The 22,725-nt window shown below is 40.3% G+C and overlaps 1 protein-coding gene across 6 annotated transcripts in view; it reads right to left on the bottom strand.

The window, feature by feature from the left end:
• GAS2 (growth arrest specific 2) overlaps positions 1-19,044 on the bottom strand; it is a 100,824-nt gene extending 81,780 nt beyond the window's left edge. Inside the window, exons 1-3 of one of the 6 annotated variants that reach the window (XM_072864601.1) lie at positions 18,626-19,044; positions 8,583-8,744; positions 235-359 (exon numbers count right to left, since the gene is read on the bottom strand). In XM_072864601.1, coding sequence (XP_072720702.1) covers positions 235-359; positions 8,583-8,724 — 267 coding nt within the window. In that variant the 5' untranslated portion in view covers positions 8,725-8,744; positions 18,626-19,044. Of the gene's footprint in view, positions 1-234; positions 360-5,270; positions 5,387-8,582; positions 8,745-18,141; positions 18,213-18,625 lie in introns of those variants that run through there. The other 5 variants (XM_072864600.1, XM_072864604.1, XM_072864603.1 and 2 more) reach the window with 5 other exon arrangements.
• Between the last annotated feature and the right edge of the window lie 3,681 nt (positions 19,045-22,725).

Genomic DNA, 22,725 nt, shown 5'->3' with positions numbered 1-22,725 from the left:
TACAAGTCAATTTTTGAGTAACTTCCTCTCATAGTTACTTTAATAATTACCCAAGAAGTATTAATTCCCCCAATTTTATATCATAATTTTTTTCTACACAGAGCAATTACCTCCCTGCCCATTTGCAGAGCCTCCACAAATGAAATCTCCTAACTGTGCAAAAAAGTTCAGTACCAAAACAGTCAGATACCTCAGACACTGATAATACATGCTAGAACATTTACCGACACTTACTTTGCCAGGCTTGTTTGCATCAAAGCTGTTTTCTTTAAATTTCTCCTGCAGGGTCTCAGCTAACCGACAAAGCAAGGCACCATTATCCAATTTCTCCATAAAGGTTTCTGCTGTTATTTCTCTACCTGAACAGCAAACAGAAAGTTAACATGGCAAAAAGTGTGCAATAGTATAGACTGCATTTGTGTAAAAAGAGAAATCAATAGAAATCTTGACAACAATTTGAAATATGCTTTAACTGAATAACTTGCATTACTTTGATTATTTAGTGAATAACCTCACTACTACTTTACTGGTAGACATATAGCAAATTATTAAAAAAATAACATGCCTTCTTTGGGAAGGCATGTGGTACTTGAAAAATAATTCTAGCATATCAGACTCCACATATCTTGTTTTACTTACGAAATTCCGGTGCTTTTAACATAGTGTTTTAAAAGACAGCACACAAATGGTTTACAGCAGTGTGCATGGGTAGCTATAGTGTAAGAGTTGCTAACACTACCACAGTTTACTTTGTAACAGGAGTAGAAAACTATGTTACGAAGGAAAGGACAGTATTTCTTTTAAAAAGACTTTAAGACTTGATCCTGCAAGAAGTTGACAAAAGACTACAGTGACTGCAATGCTCCTTTGAAAGAGCTGTTCCAGAAGTACAGTTAGGTACATTAAAAACAAAAGAGGGGAGAGAGTGAAATTTCATGTTACGTATCTACTCGCCACACAAATTAAAATTTTCACCCAGAGAACAAAGCCAAAAGGCTCCGATTTCAAAATATATCCATTATTATCATGCTAGATCATGCTGTACTTCAGCTGCCACAGATCATCCTCCCTGGCCGCGGCAGACCAGACAACCTTCCATTGCACCGTAATTACATCCTCCTGGTGGAGGAGATCACGAGAATCCCATGACGAGATGTGCATTCTGACCAGGCTGGACAGGCCAGATAAGAAGGGAATCATTTACCACCCTAAACTAAGCTTCCAGCATCTTAACATAATTTCCAAGTAAAAAATATTCCTTTTTCTTATTGAAGGTTTTCCGTTTTCACGTTTCTACTGGAAAATTTGCCTTCCCTTTGGACACGTTTTTCACCAGCAGCTGTATTTTTCAATCCTCTTAACTTCTACTAATATCAAGAGAGCATCAAGGACTAATTCTTTCTTCCTATTAAGACAGGATTTATTTATTTGTTTATTTATTGTGATATTTACATATGTGATTTGGGAACAGTAGTAACGCTATCAATTCATTTTTCATAGGCTGTTACACAGTAATCATCAGTAACAATAGTCTACCCTGCCAAAAAAATAAAAAAAATTAAAAATCTGAAGTGAAAGTCCCATCCAGATCCCTTCCTCCCATCCAGATCCACTCCTGCTACTCAAAACAATCTTGTTTGCAGGCAGGACAATAGGTAGAGCTCTGCCCACTGCTAGTCGTGGTTTTTGCCACGGATTTTTGACCAACAAGGGTTGGGTCAACAAGGGTAAACCAGGGCTTTTTTGTTTTTCCAGTTAGTTTGAGGAAATTTATTTCCCATCAGATGTCTGGAAACTGAAAACATTAATTTGTTTAGAACAGGTTCACAACATTTTTTTTGGTCAAAAAAACCTAGGAAAAGTAGGTTTCGAAAAAAGAAGTAAAGCTTTTCTATACTTTTCACACAGAAGAGAGGGGAAAAATAACATTCAAAAGTAACGAAAATTAAGTAGATAATCAGAAATTAATATTGTACTTCTGCAATATATTGCTGATACATTGTAATTGATTGTACATTGTAATCAATATCACTTATAACACTGAAGATAGCAGTATTGTAAAGCAAAATTATTACAAAAGTGCTAAAGGAAAGCTGATTTCTCTAGGCCCTTGCCTGAAAACTGTTAGATATTTCAGCATCCTTTGGGCAAAAAGTTGTGAGCCTTTTCGGTTTGGTCAGTTAAAATCAAAGACTAAGATAAAGATATTTGCAGCAAATCTTCTTCAGATACAACAGTAGACTTACATTTTTGGTTGAGGTTAAACTTGTTTTTTCTAAGACATTTCTACTTCAGAAATATCTGTTTAATGTGAAGTTTTTTTCCCCTTTTTATTCACCCTTAATTCTCTCTGCCATATAGCCCACTTTATAGCTCCTGTATACCTAAATGACTTCTCCAGGCAAGAGAGCAGTAGTAGCACTGCAGACATTCAGTGGTAGCTTCTGCATAACTGACAATATTTTAGCAGCTCAGCTGAAGCCAGGATTGAAAGTATAATAGCCCACAGATACAAAAATTGAACGTCTCAGCACCTCAAAAGCCTTCATCACCATTCTAGCCTACATATTTTCCCATTTGCCCCATCAGCATTTTTGGCAAAAGGTATAAAGCCATTAGAAAGCTAAATTTGAAAAGTGACTGCTTTATTTTTAAGACAGTATTGCATTTTATAATAGACTCATTTTCTTCTAAAAATGTATTTCAAATATTTTTAACCTACTCAAGATTTTTATTTTGATTTGGAAAGCATATTTTCTTACACAGGTAAAAAAAAAAAAAAATCACATTTTACATATCTATTCTGTCCTATGATTTATAGATTTATTATTTCACTGGTCAAGCATTAAAAAACCCTAAAACCTATTTAGAGGTATTTTCTCTTTACACAGACACAGAAAAATTCTTCTATCTTCTTCTGCTATTTAACAATACGTTTATATTATTTTAAATGCTGAATTGCATTAGCAGTTTGGTCACTGCATATTGTACACTAAGCCAGAGTATTTTAGTTCTGTTCCCTTTTATGAAAGCTGAAAGAATGAGTTTTGCATTGAACATCTGTATCCAATGAAAAATATATTAGGTGTCAGCTTTCAATTCACTGTATTTTATGGCTCCAAAAGGTGGCATTTCTTTGCTAAAACAGACACTCTGACATATTTAACAGTTGAAATGTATTGATTCAAATGAGAGTAATGTTCATAGCCTGAGGAAAAAAATGGCTCTGTATATTTGTATGGAAAAAACATTAAGCTCCATTAAAAATGTATAACTCCCCCTATAATTACAAGAAAGCAGTTGCAATGTTTTTATAGAATGGTAATAACATTAAGTATAATAAAAAAAACAACACTAAAAGTATGAAAAAAAACCCCAGGAATATGAAGGTTTTCTCAAACCTCGCAAGCATTGCTTACCCTCTCTTTTACCGCAATCACCAGATGCTCTTTAAAAGGACAAACTGTTATACCTGAACACCTACCACTTGGAAACTGTGGGCAGCTATCTGTAAGGCCACCCAGTCCTGGGGGTCCTAATGCAACCAGACTGGGAGGTCTATGAAAGAATAACTAAAAAGAGTCCATGCCCAGGGTGTGTGCCCAAGAGGCCGCAGATGAAGTATTCCTTTCAGGCCATCTCAGACAACCGGAGCCTTCAGAAGGCGGCAAAGGGACTCAAGGCTAAAACAAAGTACCAAAAGCTAGTTGGTTCCTCTATTATTGCACTGAGTTCTTCTGCGCTTAGTTTAATAACTACAGTCCAAGACACTGACTCCAGCCTCACAACTAGCCCATCAACTATTTGAATTGTATGCTTCAGTGGTAACACAAAACTATTAGTTTACAAATAGAAACATTTCACTCCGGTGAATCTCTGAAGCACATCGGTAGAAGGATGAGCTTCTACAATACTGAGGCACCAGTGGAACAAGTCCTCCTGACCCTCTAAAATTGTGTGGCATTTAAACCCAAGATCACAAACGGCAATAAAAATAAAGAAAACAAAGGCCAATGATTTTATGCCCATGCAAAACTGGTTCTTTTCTGACAAGGCTACTCTGCTTCCTGCAATAAGACAGCAAGAGAAATAGTTTTGATAGCATTGAGACATTATCACTTACTTGAAATGGGACATATAAACAATCCCAAAGGCATGTTGATACTAAAGAAAATTACAAAGCCACTCAACTAAATAAGAAACTGCATCAGTGCCAGCAGAATTACTAGAAGGATCAGTATCATGAATGTCTTGATAGTCAGGTATTTAAAACCTGCATTTCCCACTCACTTGGGCTGAACACGCTGGTGTTGAAAATAAAGGTACTGCTACAGAATCCTCTTAGACAACAAGATCAGCAAGAACACTGAGCTGAAGCAGGTTTTGCTTTAATTCAGAATCAAAGACAGACAATTTTTTTGCAGAAGACTTCCCACCCTTCATCCCTCAACACGCCTTTAAATTCCATGCCTGGTCTTCAACTCAATGCCTCTCCTAACGCCCTTACCTCTCTCTTCCTTTTCTCCAAGCCTACTTCACTGTTGCACCCAAGCAACTTTTACATGCCTCATGCAACATTCAATGTTTACATGACCAATTCCGCAGCATCTTGCATTCTCCAACTCCACTCCTATGAGCTTCTGAAGCCCGGAAAACCCTGTTAGGAACAGGCCTCAGCACTGAAACCTTGGAGCCCAGACATGTGCACAGGCATATCTTGCAGGTCTATTCTGTGGTCCCATGTGCTAAATGAAGCTGGATGGATGAAGCTACAATATTATAACCCTCTGCAGCTGGTAAATGGGCTCCAGGAATGGCAAAAAAGATCAGAAGTCTACACAACAGCCAAAGGGGAAACAGAGAAACCATCCCTCTGTACCTGTCCTAAACTACAGACTGGTGATGAGGCCCACTCATCCTGATATCAGCCCTTTTGCCTCTGCAGACACACAAGAGAAAACTTGGCAGTACTGGAGAGTAGAGCAGACAAGCAAATCCTATTTGCTTTCAACTTGACACTTTGCCTCTGCTAGGAGATTACTATGGCCCAGCTGTGCTACTTCCCCTGTGAAGCTTGCTCAAGGTGGAACAGAAGTTTTCAGCATCCACAAGAGCATTCTACTAAAATAAGTATATACATAATCTACCAAATTTGGAGCGTGTCAGCAGTGAAAGCATTGCCGAGTGCTTCGTTGGCTCTATACATAATAAAAACAAGGCAGAGACATGATCATGATTTGCAAGACAGTTGGGTCAACACATCCCCTTACCTTTGCCACTGCAAGGATCTCTTGACTGAGCCACCAGAGCTCAGCAGAGGGAAGCGAGGGTAAGAGACACAACATCCATAGCTCCAATCTTCCTCTCCAGCATGCAAGCCCCAACACCCACAATGCTGATGTGTCCCACCTAGAGAATGCTACTATATACCATATTGTATGAGTCAGTCCCATCTGACACATCGCTTTTATCTGCGATGTCCTTTTTCCAGCCCCCAGAATACAGGCAGCTAAAATCTATTCAGTAATGGAGCTGTAATGACAAACCGCCCTCTCAGAAGCTCCGAGTTTCTCTGACATGGTTCCAAAAATAATTAGCAAAACGCGTACAAGAGTACTAGTGATTACTAAAAAACCCCACAACAATGTCCATACTAAATTAGAATAAAATGTCCAAAGTCTCAGGGTTAAAAATTCCAGCTGCACCATGTATCTCAGTCTTCCAATTTGTCACTCGGGTAAGGTCAACTTCTAGCTATGCCTAATTTCCATCTAATATCAAAACCCTTCATTCATATTATATAGTGCAATATCTTTCTAATGTTTTCCAGTTTGTAATTTCGAACCCACACCAGGCTTTGCTGCTGCAAAACTGTCACCATTTTAACTTCCAGTAACACTGTGTAGGACATATTTGCCTCTCCACAAAAATTTCCAAAAACACCACCAGTTGATCAAACTACCTCAAAGAAGTTCAGCCCTATTCTTGCCTAAAATACTTTCTATTATTTGTTTTTAAATCTACATTTATTTGAAAAGGTTATGTGTCCTTGTTGAGTCATAGTACAAATGAATGAACAAAATATAGATGAAACAAAATATGAACCAATGTGGCAAAAATTAATTGAAGTGCATATTAATTTTCTATATAAATTGAGAAATCCTATTTCATCAGAACTGGCATAAAGACACTTACAATGAGGCCACACAAGTTACAGCACAGAGCAAACTAGGGTGTGGATACACAGAATATTATCTGCTCTGTGTTATCTGCACATCCATGCATGTGAAAATCTACTGACTATTAAATGCAAAGTACATTATTTCTCCCATGGAGGAAAAAAAAACCACAAGAAAACAAACAAAAAAGTGTCTTGCATATCCTTTCATCCTTTTGGATGCTGAAAAGTGAGAGACTACAGACAGGTTTTTACAACAAAGCAACGGCATGCCATAAATTCATACCTATTTTATCTTGCAGCAACATGCTCACGTGTCCCTCTTCTCATTAAAGTTAACCTAAATTATACAGTAATTAAACCAAATTTGAATTCCGAGTTAATATATTTATATGAATATTAATTACTTTAATTCAGTTACACTTAATTTATTTTGAATGTGAATTTTAACTTAATTGAATTATTAATTTGAATAACAATGTCTACCCAGGAATTCAAAGCAGTTTAACAAATCACTATAATTTCAGTTCTTCAGGACAAACTCTGAGAAAAGAGCAGCTTGGTGTGAGAAGGTGTGGGGGAACGCATTAAGCAAATGAACTGTGTATGCTGCTTAATTATAAGAAGGTTGTGCCCATTTAGTTCTGCAGTGTAGAATTTGGTGTCCATATGAAAAATCAGATTTTTAATTATAGTTGGCATTTCAGAACCTCCTGCTGGTTGCTACTTTCTTGCTTAAAAAGTGACCTCATTCCTAAACTTGTCACTGTGAGGACCCTGTTATGAACTGCAAACAAGCTTCTATTTGTTTTAAGAGTGGCTCACTAAAACTTCATTGTTTAAAACTTTTAAACAATATATTAAATCCTTAATGGAATGTGCTGCTTCTGATTCAAAAACCAGTCTTTTGGATTGCTGTCTTGTGGTAACTGGAATGAAAAGTCAGGATTTCTGCATTTTGTTCTGGTATTGCCTAGACAATTTTATATTCAAAACTCATTAATTTAAATTGAAGTACCACACAAAGATGTAATTTCAAACAAGTGCCACTTTTCCCGTTGTGGATTCATAACTATTCCTACTCTAAAATGGGTATCGCCTACCTGCAAAATACTGTGTTCTTGCATTCTGCTGACACTGTACTTATTGACTACACCTCTCATAACAGTGATACTTCCCTTCCTCTGAAAACAAAGAGGAAATACAGCAATGTAGAACGTGCAGAGGAAGGGCACTAGATATGCTCTGTTATCATACGATATCACTGAGACGGTCCAGCTACAGCAGTTGCCAAGACAAGACACTGCCTATGTCTCACCAGAACAGACTTTAAAAAAAAAAATCAAAAACCTAAAAACCCAAAAAAAAACCCCAAAAAACCCACAAAAACAAAAAACCTACAAAAACCAAAAACCCCCAAAACCACACACACCAAATTTAAAAACACTCATCCAAATTTTCCTCCAAAATAACATCAACAAAAGTTTCACGTAAACATCACCTCCTCTGAAATATTTTCTCCTCTTTGTTTAACGAGAGGAACTGCTGGCATGTTTCCCTTAGGATGAGGTATTGTGTAAGTCACGTATTTCTTTGGTAGAATCCTTTGGACTCACAGAGATCACACAAAAGCCATTTTCCCCTGAATGTTCTCAACAAACAACATACTATTTCCTGGCTCATAGTTTCTAAATTCCACCTTCTTGAATGAGTTGTATATCCCAAGGAACTGTCTCTCTCCTTCCTGCCAGGGACATACTCTTATTTGCTCCTCTTCATGTGTACCTGATGTTTTTTCTTGGCTTTTGGTTTGCATCCTCTTTCATCAACAATGTGTTTTGACTTCACACACCAAGACGTACAGCTGCAACCAGTAAATCCCCAGGTCCCAGCTGCAGCCACTAGGTCAGACCCTTCTATGCACCAGCTTCCACATGTCTTAGCATGCCTTGCCTTGGGCAGCAATTATCAAACGTTAGACTGCTTGGTCAGCAAAGAACTATTTAACAGCTCCTTCTGTTCAAGAGAGTCAATACACTCATACTCTTTAGGAGGCCTACTGATAAAAATGGAAGATGTAGTTGATGGCAGTAATTAGCACCATTCAGCTTAATGGTATTAATACAGAGAACACATGCAAAAGAACATTTAAAATGAAATTTTAGGAAAAATAAACATGAAATGACTAATAAAGTTCCATTGTGCTACTCACAGAAACACTGTGGAGGCAAATTACTTACTAGGTTTTCTGACCTTGCTAACAGTTGCACTATGTGGAGGTAGCTACCCAATCATAACTACCTTTATTTTTGAAATGCAAAGTCTGAAGGACTGAATTCTCAGCTAACAGCATATAGAGTTCTCTTACTGCCCAGTATTTGCATTCCATCTTCTTGTGTCTTACCCAGTAGGTTTGTGAGCCACAGGGCCAAATCCTCTTTCATCGGCAACAAGTTGGCCTCATGTCTACTTGCAAGCCACTGACTGTATTGATGCATATCAGAGAGGCCAGGCCCACGTGCCTTCGGGCTCAGAGCAGTGCACATTGCTTATCCGCTTGTTGTACCTGTTTTATTATATTAAAAAAAAAAGAAGAAAGAAGAAAGAAGTACTTCATTATACCAAATAAAGTTTCATGCATTCTGTTTTTAGAATTGTAGAAGATAACAATAGTAACTATGATTCTAAGAAATTAGATGTCAGATAAACAGATGTGGATCTAACATATGAATACAACATTGATGACTGAAGTTTTGTTTTGTTAATGGATCACATTGCAAGTCATTAAATCATACAGATAAATGTCAACTTCATTTGTACTACCAAGCTACACATGTTGCCAACACATAGCCAAATATTCTGCAAGGAATTATTAAAATCAAATCAAAATAAACATTTTACACAAAGCTAAACTCACTACGGAGCCTGATCCAATATCCATTCAAAATAAATGGAAAGTTTCAGAGATTTTTGGATCAGGCCCAAGAAAAACACGGGAACAACCGAGTTACGCTACTACAGTAAACTTACTGACAATTAACAAATGCAGTTACCAAATGGAATCAGTCTATTCTACAGGTTTAGAATAATTAAAGAAAAAAAAACCCACACCAAATCTATTTACTGAACAGCATTATTTCTTCAGAGAGCAGCACAACAGCTAGTGCTGGTCACCCACACTTCCCAATTTCCACCTTTTATACAAATACTCCTCTGCTTCAGTGAGGACTTACTGAAACTTTAGGTTCAGGTAAGACCATACGTCATGTGTTAAACATTAGTTACGTGCTCCGAGTCTTGCAGCAGCCAGAGACGTCAGGCCCACTGGACCTATATCTCTGCTCCTGAAGGACTAATTCCCCCATCTGTGGAGAAGCATGCTAAGGAAAGAAGGTTATTTTTCTCTCTGAAAAGAAACTCAGACCTGGACCCTAATGCAATGTAGCAATGACCTGGGATACTTTCTTGCCCGTAGGCTGTAGGTAGCCTGCTGAAAACCCAGTCACACCAACTAGCAGTCACAAGGTCTCATGGAGGTGGCACCAGACAGACATTAAGTGGGGGTGGGAGGTCCATAAGGCATAGCTCTTTGCCTCTTGTCAACCGGCTGATCCACACCAACTGTGGTTACAAGTCAGCTGGCTTCAGCTTATGATACACTGCAAACACTGTTTCCTTCTGTCTTTTGCATACCTTTCAAGTCAGGTAAGAGGTAATAGTGACTTAAAAACAACAACAAAAAAGAACATTTTGTTACACTATTCCACTGTGGCCTGAAATAACAAGAATACTGAAAACAATTCCTTTGCCAAAAAAGGGAAGATGTTTACTGAATGTAAAAAGCAATTGCCTTTCCATAAAATTGTGCTGTAACTGACATTTCCAAATATATGAAATGCTCCTTGGGATATTTTAATGCTTACATTAAAATACTGCAGCATTTTTTAACCATACCCTGGGTAACTAAACTCCTTGTTCACAAAACCATCTGCTTAAGCTCTTGTTGAGAGTACCTCACCCCAAATCCTGAAGTTTGGCTTGCCCTTGAGATAGACACGGTTTTCACTACAAATATACTTCTTACTGAAATTAGACAATTTTTTTTCAGTTGGGGAAGGGGGAAAATAGACATAAAAAAGACTTTATCCCCTTTTATAAATACACATTTCTGAATTATCAGTAGATTTTACATTTTTCTAACAAAAAAAATCCTTATGTATCAAAGTTCCTTTAAAAGGAGAGGAGTTTAAAGCAGACTAAAGTATGTAATTTAAGCACAGCTCTGTTCTGAAAACTGACTTTGTAAAAACGTCAGCTTGGATTTATGGTTTCCTGGTTGATTAAATCCAAATCATACCTGTTCATCTGGGGCGGGGTGCGAGGGAGTGGACGGAGAAGAATTAGGCTGTTAGCTCTGCAAAAATCAATCTGGAATGTCACTCTCAAAACAGATTTCTTTGGACTAGATGATACTAACAGCTAAGGAATTACAATGACAGTACATTTAAAGTTGCTCTAAGTCACTCAGTGACTTCAAATCACTGCTTCATTTTGGATGGAAACAGAGGCAAGATGGATAATTGACACCACCTTGTCTTCAAAGATTACATGGCATCAAGTATAAATACCTCTGTCATATACTTTCTTTCTGGAAAAAAAAAGCCTTAAAATAATTTTTTTGACTGATTTCTGAAGTCTATAAACTCCACTGATACAGTGAGAACCAGAACTGAAAGTAGTTTATTCTTTTGAATCGCCTCTGAAATCATATTGGTAAAAAGTAATAAAAAAATGTTCTCATTCCTGACTGTTCACTTCATATACAATACACAAATAAAGCAAAGTAAAAATACATCATTTTTTTGCATCAATTTTTCAGTTTATTAACACATATGTATCTAAATATTCAGGAAACAAAATCCTGCAATTTGTTTCTTTTGACATACAGATTGGAAAAATATAGCTGCAAAAAGAAGCACCATTGTACTAAAGGAACCTGTTAGACACTGCACCTCTTCACTGGAAATAATTTCACAGTTCATACATGCTTGGAGGAGGGGGTTAGACTAGATGAGCCCTGGAGGTCCCTTCCAACCTAAATTATTCTGTAACTTTATATTTCAAGGATGCACACAGCAATATTCATCATGGGACCCTAAGCAGTGTCTGCCCTGCTAGGGGTATGACACACTGAGCTGGGTTGTGTTAAGAGGAAAATTATGGAGACAACATCCTTTTCTTTCACCTCAGGAAAGGTCCACCTACCTTATCACTTCCAAGACCACGTATATGAAGTGCCCTATGAACCTTGGAGCTAATTAATAACCAACAACGTTATAATATGCCTGACAGCCAGCCAGATATGATACAGGCTGCTGCCACTGGTGGGGCTGAAGTCATTCTAAGGTCTGAAAGTTGCATTTCTTTAAGACTAGAGAAAAGAGAGGGAAGGCTTTGGGAGCGGCTACATGGAGGCAGTTTGGGTTTCCCCATCAGTCTGTGAAACAAGCACTGCAGCCTGTTTATGCTTCAGGCTGAGCTCTATGGAGACACAGAGCAGAGAATTCAGGAGTTTGAGGTGTCCAGTTTGCCTCTAAAATACAGGGCTGTCTTTAAATGTATTTCATACTGACCTACCTTTTGTTTCATAAAACTCAGCAACCAGGCTGTGTAAAGGTCTCGAGAAACTTTTGAGACTCACTGAAGGAAAAAAATGTGGGAGAAGAAAGAGCTCTGATTTTGGAGGATGCATGAGTGCTTCAGTTTCATAGTAACTGTGGTAGTAAGAAGAGAGAAGATCCAGAGACAAGAAGAGTATTCTGAGTTTAAGGTAGTTTTAATAGGACACAGGTTCTCAGAACGGGAAACTAGGAAAGATGAGGAAAGACAGATAGACAGGTGACAAAAATCTCTAGAAACTGAAAATTATTCAGGCATCTCTATACTGGGACTAGGTCTGCTTGAAATAGTAGCCCTGAATTAACAATAATGTATGGGCTAATTTGTGAAGTAGGCATACAAAGTGAAGACTGTGGAATGAGAAAGTTAATACTGATGAAGAGTCTCCACTGAGAAGAACCCCAAAGAATTACAGATGAATCCAATATGAATACACATACAATCCAACCTTACCTCTGTGTAAGTTTTCTTTAATTTCATTCCTGAAATAAATTAATTTTCCCCTACTTCTCTGATAACCTGCCCTACACTTCAGTAAAATACTTTCTTGTTAGAATCAAAGCAACAGAATTCCTACCTTGGATTTTTAAAATTAAAGAAAAAAAAAAAATCAGCTTTCAAGGAGCAGAGCACAATTTGTTACCTGTAGCTCCCATCACAAATTCTACAAGTCATATTGAGGGTCAGTCATCAAACTGCAAGCATCAGAGTCTATCAAACTCTTCATTATCCTTTATGCAAATGCTGACCACTACTGAACTTCTAAGTTTAACTTAAGCCTCCACAATACTTCAGTGCTGAAGTACCTAAGCTTCATTAAAATGTTCATCTACTTCATCAATTGTAATAGCCCATACATTAACTATTAAAACTTCATCACATACTAGCTGGGATCTGTGAAGAAGCTGAACTGAGTTAGTTCCGTGAAGGTGACAGCAGTTGTGTCCTGAGCTCCTTCAAGACCCCTTTGAAGATTCTACCTGTAGTCAAGACCAGGCTCTTGATTCTTCACTCAGATACCATCAACTCACCTCCTTAAGATGTCTTAACATATTTATTTTCTGGTGAGCTGGAGAAAAGTTTATTGACAATTTAGCAGTGATAAATTTGGTCAGAAAAATGGACTAACTTGCCACAGAGGTAGACAGTGGCATTCAAGGATACATCACTACAGCTGATGCAAGCCTCTTTGGCTCCAACAACTATTTCACCCTTTCCTTTTGGCAGACATAAGGTATGAACAAAGTAGCCAAAAAATATTGGTTTTCCTAATCTCACTACTTTCTAACAGCAACATCAAATCATCATATATGAAGCTCTTTAAAACTAGCCAACACAAACACGTCCAATATTTTACAGAATGTTACACTTCTCTACAAACTGTTGAGGCTGACGCGAGATATGCACAAGCATTTTCAAAACTTACCTCCAAATGCTTTGTTCCTCAAAAAGCAACTTCTTCCCCCTACTATTCTGAAGGCAGACAAGGAAAGGTCTTTAACTACTTTTCATTCTGTTTTGTTACAGGTCATATTTATGCAGCACAGCCCTTTTTTCCACCTCTCTCAATAACAGGACGACATCTCAAATTCTTAGACTTATTGTCTAGCTGAAGAATTCAGTACAGGATAGTTTACAGTACACCCAGTGACATGTAACAGATTCAACACACTAAAAGGTTATATTTCTCTCTGCTTGCTCCTACCAAACAGTGACGTTTTTATTTTGCTTTACAGTAGTGCATTTAGTCTTCTGTGCATTGTAGCTCACTGCTTGTATTTTGCCAGCAGTGTAACTTACACTATCTGCTGATTGTTGTCAGTGATCATCAGGTGAAAGCAATGAGAATCAAACAAGTAATCATCTGTAATTCCACTGGCTTTTGTTGGGGTTAACTGGGAGAACAAAAGGATTCAAGAATGATACACTCTGTACTCAAAACACACAGGAGGGAAAGACTGTTTAATCCAGAAAGTAAAACTGGCTGCACAGTTAGGCACTCACAGTTGCAGATCCCTGGATTAAATTCCATTTCCTATTCCAACCACCTTCCTTAGCTGTAAAATTGTGATAATAGTACTCTTCAAGCAAAACCAAGTATACTCAGGAGGAAAAAATTTATTCTAGATGGTAAAATTGTATATATAAAAGTGTGCGTGTATGCATAGATATACATACACAGAAATACACATGGTCCACCCTGTGAATTAATCATACAAAACAATACGTTTTCACTCCAGTTCCAGCATGTATGCATAATGGCTTATACTAAGTAGCTGCTGGCTATGCAGTGCTCTCTGTATTACATGACTTTCATTGTCACTTCAGCCTTATTCCTAATTACATGTGCATTAGTTCTCAAATAAAAGGAGGCTTGAACCACTCCTTTTCACTTGCTCCTGGATACCATCCTTCCAGGTCACGGATGAAGAAGACTTGCTGAGTCACTTGCTCTTTATGACTTGGCTTAAGAATTAGCATAGAAATTAAGTATCCAGCAAAACAAGCTTTTTTCTTTGTATTTGTATTCCGTTAGAAAAGAATAAAAAGAATAATAATGTCTACAGAGGTAAAAAAAAAATCATAAAGCAAATGCAGAACTCTGTTTAGAGATCAACCAAATCATCTCTGATGCAAAGGTCCTACACGATGTCCCCTTTGCACCATACCAGCTTGACTGTCACACTGTGCCACAGACATCTGTTTTGCCCCCCCCAGGTACTATCACCTAGCAGGCAAGCTAATTGACTGGCTCTGTTCAGTTGGCAGCCAAACCAGTCTCATCCAGGACTGAGGATTTGCATGTATGCCAATTCAGTGGCCTAGTTGCCCTACAAAGCTGAAACAACTGGAACAGAAGATGGCATAACTCTGCCTTGGACATTGGGTTCAAAGACTCTATTTCATAAAATCTTCATAGACTTAAATATGCAGGCTTTAAGCTTGTGAAATGAGGTCTCTTGTAATATGATTGGGGAAGCACATTAGCTATCAGTTGTAGACGAAACAAAACATCATGCACGTGACTGTGCAATAGCTTTACTGTCAGTGGTAGAGAGAGCAGACAGTAACTTAGACAAGAGCAGCAACAGTTTTCTCTGAAGGAACTAGAACTTGAGCACTAGACTGCACATTGGCTTTGACAGAGGGGTATCGGCTATAACTGCAGACAATCTCCTGCTGTCTTAGAGAGAAGGTAATGCTATTGGAAAGCAGCCATCCTGGAAAGAGAGGAGACAGAGGATCAAAAGCCAGAACAGAGCTCATGAGTATCTGGCAAGGGTCTCTGCTGGATCTCCCTGCTCGTTCTAATCACCTCAGGCAGATGGAAAAGAACAGAACTTTTGAAACTTTACTGGAGTTTAAGTGGACTATGTGAAGCATTCACTTACTGTAACTGCAAGTTGGGTGCAAAAGAGGCTTAAATAAAAGATTCAATGTTCATAAACAGATTAAGTTGCAGCACCAAAACATGCATTTGTGCAAGCAGAAATGAGGCTGTCCACAATTTAAGACCCATACTCGCAGTCACCACTCTCACATAAGCAAGTGCCAGTTTTACACACATAGCACGTCCAAGCATAAATACATTCAAATTTGAAAACTGATTTCAGTTTTCCCGCTCTGGGTTGGCATATTTTTCAGATTTAGAGAGTATATGATTAGTCCACAGACTAAAGGCTGCTCTTGTTTTTCCACCCCCTCGCCCCATATACATACATATGCGTATACACACACATATATGCAGAAAGGGGGGAAAAGAAAGATATATGAATGTCTTCCTTTGAGAGGCACAGAGGTAACTAACAACTTCTGTAATTGATATTTTTACTGTCAGGAAACTGTTCCCTATGGTGAGATCTGCTAGACAGTGGAATAATTTCCCCGAGTGAAACCATGAAAACTCCCCTACTTGAAATCCTTAAAGTGGACTAAAAGAAGCAGTAGGAAAAAACAGAGACCTGTCACTCACTGATAGATGTTACTCAGTCAACCTTTACCACCTGCAATTTCCAGTTTACTACAGAACAGTAATCACTCTCATTTTGTCCTTTTACATATGCGAAAACAAACACAATCACTTTTAAAGGGATTCTGCTACTACATCACATAGCTCCTCTTCAAGAGCTGTTACACAGCTTTCCCTTCTGTAAGAAACAACAGGTCATTCTTGTCTGCATCATCCTAAAGACATATATTTGTAATCTTAGTTTTCTCACTCCCATAAACAAGCAGATATAACATAAGCTCACAAATGCAGCAAGGATATTTTTGTGAGGAAATTCAATTTTTCTAGTTATTTTATTATCCTTATAAACTATACCACAACCAATTTAGCCCAAGGTTTCTGGAGCTTTCCCAGATTAACTTGGAGCATACTGTACATGTTAGGAGCAGGGGGAGGGGCACCGGAGGGGAACCACCATCTGAAACTCATTAATCAATTAGAATTTTTAAGGGCTTACATCAAAATGTGATCTACACTGATAAAGGAAACTTTAATCACAAGAAGCCTTTGTCCTTTACGCTATGAATATACATGTTACAAACGTGGGCAGTACTTTGGGCGGAGGGTAGAGAACCTGGCACAACAGCTTACCGATACTTTAGACCTGTAAGGCCCTTGGTCTGAGGCCAGACCAAAACGAAGTTAACCGCACACAAAAATCTGAGCTAATCATTGGAAGCCTAGACATTTTCAGGACTATGCCTAGTAGAAAAAAATTTGTTGCCTTGATATTGTCTCCTCTACCAAAAGGAAAGCAAAAAGTCCTTCTCACATAGACCAAAACAAAGCTTTAGGAATGTTCAATATCTACTTGCTCATAAAATTATAACTTCTGGAAGCTAAGCCTGATTCCTAACACAGTTCAAAAACTTTCAAGTTGACTTCTCTTTGCCTGGCTCTTACTGTATGTTTTTCTGCATGTCTAAACAAAATAGCCATTAAAAATTAATACAAAAGAGGTTTCAACCTCCACCAACTAGAAAAGGAAATACATATTAAAACTGACGTATCACATCTTATGAGGTGTATAAGCGTGTCTCTTGCTGCAAGCACACTATGCAGACAGCATTACAAGCTGACTCCCAATCATCAGCTTTGCTTGTAATTATGAAATTCCGTTTCCAAATCCTGCCCTGAAATTACCATGAAGCTTAACTGAGAAGTGTAAAGTGGAGTCAAAGAGGTACTTTGGATAGGAAGTGTGCCAATTTAAATAAGACTGTGGGTAAAATAAATCAGGTGACCAAATGAGTAGCCTAAAGTCAGTAAGAACTAGAAACATGAGGATAGTACTGACTCTTCCTCACTTCACCACCTCCATCTAGGTTTGGCTGTGGTTCCAACTAGGGTACCACAGTATAATGCTGATCAGATGGCCTATGGTACCATATGATATGAATTTAGGAATGTCAGCTAATTTCCTATTAAGTCACAATCCACATCACAAAACCATCATAAAACCATTATACTTGGCACAGCATCTACTCCACAGTGAAGAAACCATTCATAATTTAATGTACATGGAAACTGAAGAGTACTTGTTTGTTTGTTTTTAATTTCAGAGTACTGTCAGAAGTGTGCTGGAACTGCACTGGGCAGCCTGCAATGCATCCTTCCTGGTGCCCCAAGAGCCCTTCTCCCCTAGGAGCATGCAAAGCCAGTAGGCTCAGCTGACACACACCATTGCAGCAGGATGCTCGCAGCAATCCTAGGTAAGGAAGACAGCAACCTTCATTTCCTACAAATAAGGCACTAGTGAAGAAACAGAGCCCTCTTAAAGACAAACTCTGCCCTCCTGAGATTTGAATCTAGAGCCTGAAGAGGAAAGCAAGAACCTGGAAGGACAGCTTTTGGCATGAGAGGGGTCTCATCCCGCCAGCCCTTTGGGGCAGCGGAGGGGGCAGGCCGGGAGCGCCCCGGCGCAGCCACCCGCGCCGCAGCAGGGCTTGGCCGCCTCCCACCCAACACTTGCCGCAGCCTCCGATGCCGGCGCTCACATTTCCCACGGGCGCTGCAAACGTACCAAACCCGTCCTCCTCTCCCTCTCCTTGCGCCACCAGCAACCCAGGGCTACGCGGAGCGGCCCGAAAGATAAGCCGAAAGATAAGCCGGGAGCGGGGGAGCGCACAGCGAGCGGGAGCTGCCCGAAAGACGGGCTGGAACGGCGACGGGCTGGAAAGGCGCACGCCGCCTCGCAAGGGGAATCCCCCCGCCCGCGTTTTGCCCGCACCGCTCCGAGCGCCCGGCAGGCCGGCAGCCGCCCCCCCGCGCTCACCCGCCGCGGAGCCCGGCTCTGCGCTGCGCCGGGATGCGTTTGTCCTCCTCGGGGCCCCTCCACAGTAAGGCTGAGCTAATGGCTTTGCCATGAGCGCTGGAAGCGCTGCTCCCAGGTCTGCCCCTCGGGGGCAGGACCAAGCAAACCCGCCGCGGCCCCCGGCCCTCCGCGGGATGCCCAGGGCGGTCCGCCAGCAACCGCCGGGCTAGCCGCGGCGAGCCCCGGGTGACCCGCTCGTGGATCTCCACCACACGCCCACGCACGCTCTCATTCCGTCTCCGTGATGCTTTCAAACTCTGTACAGCCAGAGAGCGGGAGAAAAAAACAACCACAAAACCCCACAAGCAGAAAGAAGCCCCCCGCTGCCCAGCGCGCAGGCAGCCGCAGCCGCCCCCGCCCCGCGCTGCCCGCCGCCGAGCCCTGCCACTTCCCCGGCGGGCCCCCCACGGCCGCCCCGGGACACGGGGGAAGGAAACAAAAGCACCTACTCCGCAGCGACGAGCCGCCGGGCGAAGCTCACCTTCCCGCTAACGCTCCCCGGCCCCTTTCTCTTTAAACTCGAAGGCAGCCGGCGAGACAAGCGAAACGCCCTCAATTTAAAGGAGCCCGGGCTGCGGGCTCCGCCGTGGGGCCGGCAGCGAGCCCCGCTGGGGCAGGCAGGCAGGGCTCCCCCCGCCGCCGGGGCAGGCAGGCAGGCAGGCAGGCAGGCAGGCAGGCAGGCAGGCAGGCAGGCAGGCAGGCAGGCAGGCAGGGCTCCCCCCGCCGCCGGGGCAGGCAGGCAGGCCGGCCGGGCTCCCGCCGCCGCCCCCGGGGCCGCACTCACTGGCCGCCCGCCGCGCCGCTGAGCCTCCCGCCTCCGGCAGCCGCCGCCGTCCCCCCAAGCGGAGCTGAGCAGACCGGCAGCAGCCGCGCTGCCGCTCTTCATACTTCTGTCCGCTCCGCACGGTGCTCTCTTTGGGAAAACCTTCCTTTTTTTTTTTTTTTTTTTTTTTTTCCCTCTCCGAAACCGATTTCCTATATTTCAGCAGTCCACCCAGACTGAACGGAAGTTTAATACTTACTTTTTTTCAGAGGGACGGCAAACGCAGTTCACACTGATTTACCCTTGAAATGCTGAGATATTGTATTACAGCCCTTGGCAGCAAGTTGGTGCTTGAGTCCATTTCTCTTTTATTATTATTACTCCCTTTCCAAGGTTTTTGATTGTGGAGGGGGGGAAAAAAAAGGAGAAAGGAAAATTTCACATCCAAGATAAAACTCTTTTTCTTTAATTTGACCAGTTGTCTCTGGAATTTTTTAACACTTTATAGCACCTCTTTTCATTGTCACTTTTTTTTGTTTTCTGGCTAAAGGAACATCTTGGGGAACTCTGCTTTATCACATACTTCTCCAAAACAATGTCATGCCACCTCGTAGTCTATTTTGAACAAAGACCGTATGCTGTTCATAAATTAATCATTCTGACATCACACTTTCAGAAGAGTCGTGGGTAGGGGTTTTGCTTGTTCTTGTACGTCTGTGCTTCGTTTGCCAAGCTAACTCCTAGCGCACCTTTCTTTCAGTCATTTCATGCTCACCTTCTTTCATTTTCGTGACAGTTCAACATTTTGTTAAATGTCGGAGATAACCTCCAACTGTTGTTTATTCACTTATTCCCTGCACAGAGAAGCCCCTTTCGTGAATTCAATAGCGGGAAACAGATGTTCAGACTTCTGCTTCTCTTAATGCATGGATGTAGATTGTCTTGTTGAGTTTCCTAATGGTATCATGTTATCACTTTCCGTACGAGTGCTCCAAACAGCACACTTATTTTTTTTCTTTCACAGTGTATATCCACTCAATTAAATTGTTCTAGCCAAAGCACATTACGTATAATTATACTGAAAGAATTGTTTTAACCTGATTGCTGAAAAGCACGTCAAGCTGACCCTTATTTTTTATTTACATTAATTTCTTTGTACTCTGATCTGCTGGGAAAACTTGATTTGCACAATTAATGCCGGGCTATTTCTCAATAATTGCACTGTAAGCAAATTCCTGGTCTCCGAGTAGCAGATGTTCATTGCTAGCCAATCAGAATACACACATATTTCGTTATTTATTGTATTCCTATACTCATATTATGCTGTTCTGATGGACTATTAACCGCCGTGATGAGTGCTACTTAAATGAGGGCATTTCACCAGCATGCTGACGTATTTAAGTACGATGACCTCTAGCCATGTACTATGTGAGTAACAGTACAGATATAAATGAACTCCTAGTTTTGTTCTGGTTAGCAAAATTTGGATGCTCCAGGGCATGATGGTTTTCTCTGGCTCATTAAATTTCTTGGTCAGAAAAAAAAAAAAAAAAAGAAGACGAAGAAAGCCCTCAAATTTCCTAAAAATACACTGGGGTGGAGCAGATGGTGAGCTGATGAGCAGATTCCCGTATGCACTTAGTTCTCTTACAGAGGTTTTGTCTGACCTTGAGAAAGATTTTTCTTTTTAAATAATGAGCAGCAATTTAAATCCAATTTATGTGTCACCTCAATATAAAAAACAGCTTGAGATGAGAAGACCAATTCTGTTAAGGTGTCCTCTATACTTAAAAGTCCTGCCGTTTTATAGAGAGGTTGGAAAACATTCCCCTCAGCAGCAGTTACATCTCCCAGTAAAAGCTTCTCAAGGCTCATGTTTGCTCTTGGAAGTTACAAGATTCCTACTAAGTTTAGGAGCACTTCTACATAGGGAGTTAAGCTGAGGCTTTTCCAGGCGTCATGCAATCAATCTCGTATGTGCATTTACATATGTACCGGTGGGAAGGGCTGAAAAAGCAGTTGTAAGATTTTGAAGCCAAAGTTGGTTGTGCACTCCTTGATATGGTCAGTTTGTACCAAAGAATAATCTAACATCAGCAGATAGTAGAAGAGCATGCATTCATAGGTACATTAGCTATATGAAACATGCCCTAGCTTTTATTATTTCAGTCATTAGTTTCTTACCATCACTTCACAAAGAATTGATAGTAGACTAGCAATATGCAACACCCAGTACAACGGTTAAGAAAAACAAAAAACTGAAGGTTAGATCAACTCTTATACAAGCAAGACTGACTGGAACACAGTGCCAAGCATGCACCTGAAATGTACATTATATAAATGCTATGGAACTTTCAGTAGTGACACCACAGTTATGAATGCACTGAGATTCACACTTCAAGCAGGACTACTTTTCTGTTTCACACTTAAACATTAGAATCGTGCTTTCAAATTTGACACTAACTTTGGAGCCACAGCACAAATAAATTTTCTACATAAGGTTATTTCAAGAACATCCCTGCTTTGGTAGAGGAAATACACAAAAGTTTCCTTGTGAAATGCTATCATTTTCTTCACTATTCCCCTACAGAAACAATCTTAGCTCCCCACACTTTCAACTTCCAGTGTCCACATGTTCTGATAATATTTTTGACACAGCCTGCTTCCAAACAGGTAAGAGGACGAGTGGGCATATGAATAAATGTTGATTTCAAGACAGACAAAGGAGACTCTTCTCCTTCTCCTAGGAAGGAGAAGAGAGAAAGGGAGGGAGGACTTACAGTGAGGAAGGTAAAGCTTGTTTGGAAGTCATATGCACATGCAGAAGCCTGAGCAAAATTATTACCATGACTAGGACAAATGGTTCTACACATTATCATTTAGGTAATTTTAACAGTAGGAAGGGAATATTAACTCTCAAAAGAAACAGAAGATGTGTGTAGTTGGCTGAGATGCAGCAAATTCTATCTAAAGAGGTCATAAACTTTCTATGATTTGGGACAACAATTCGGGATTAAAGATTCTGAAAGATTTACTCTAACTTGGTTGCACATTATAAATCCTGATAATTCAAGATGAAATTCTGGAGCACGAGGTCAGCAGGAATGATCACAATGGCCCTTTTTAATCCATGAAATTCCTCAGTGCTTTTCTAAAACTGCCTTATAATCACCATCTCTGGTGATCTGCAGATGCTATATCATTCTGTGGCGTTATCAGGATTTTCTTAAGAAGGTACCTTGCAGGCCACTTACAAATGGGGAGAGAAAATTACCTAGATCAACGGGTTATCAATGCACAGGGAGCTGAAGCAGCAGTCACTAGAGGGGAGGAAGAGAAGGGAGCAGGACAGGGAGAACATAGAGAGGAGACTGAAGTTCTCAGTGGGCAGAGACACATGCGTCTGGTTTGGCATCTGTCTAGATCACGCTTTCCTGGTGATTTTCCAAATTTCCCAAATACTCCTTCAGTATGTAATTAGTGTCACAACTGACCAGTATAACAGGAGTTAAATGTAATGGTTACTATGTCATTTATGACTGGCATCGCAATTCTATATCAACTCTTAAAGCACATACAGCCATTAAAGAGGAAATACCTTGGTCAGCTAAGAGAACAGAGATGGAGGAGAGCAACTGAGGTGAGCAGCAGAAATTATGAATGAAGTGTATATTGAGTAAAGAATGTCATACCTGTTGATTTTCTTGCTTTTTGCCACTTAAGGGACTATACAATTAAACTATTTAACTGAAAATTAAGCAAGTTCAGAATGCAGAAATACA

This window comes from Ciconia boyciana, chromosome 6 (genome assembly GCF_034638445.1).
Source record: "Ciconia boyciana chromosome 6, ASM3463844v1, whole genome shotgun sequence".
In the NCBI taxonomy this organism is placed as follows: domain Eukaryota; kingdom Metazoa; phylum Chordata; class Aves; order Ciconiiformes; family Ciconiidae; genus Ciconia; species Ciconia boyciana.
This window is presented reverse-complemented; position numbering and strand designations above follow the sequence as displayed.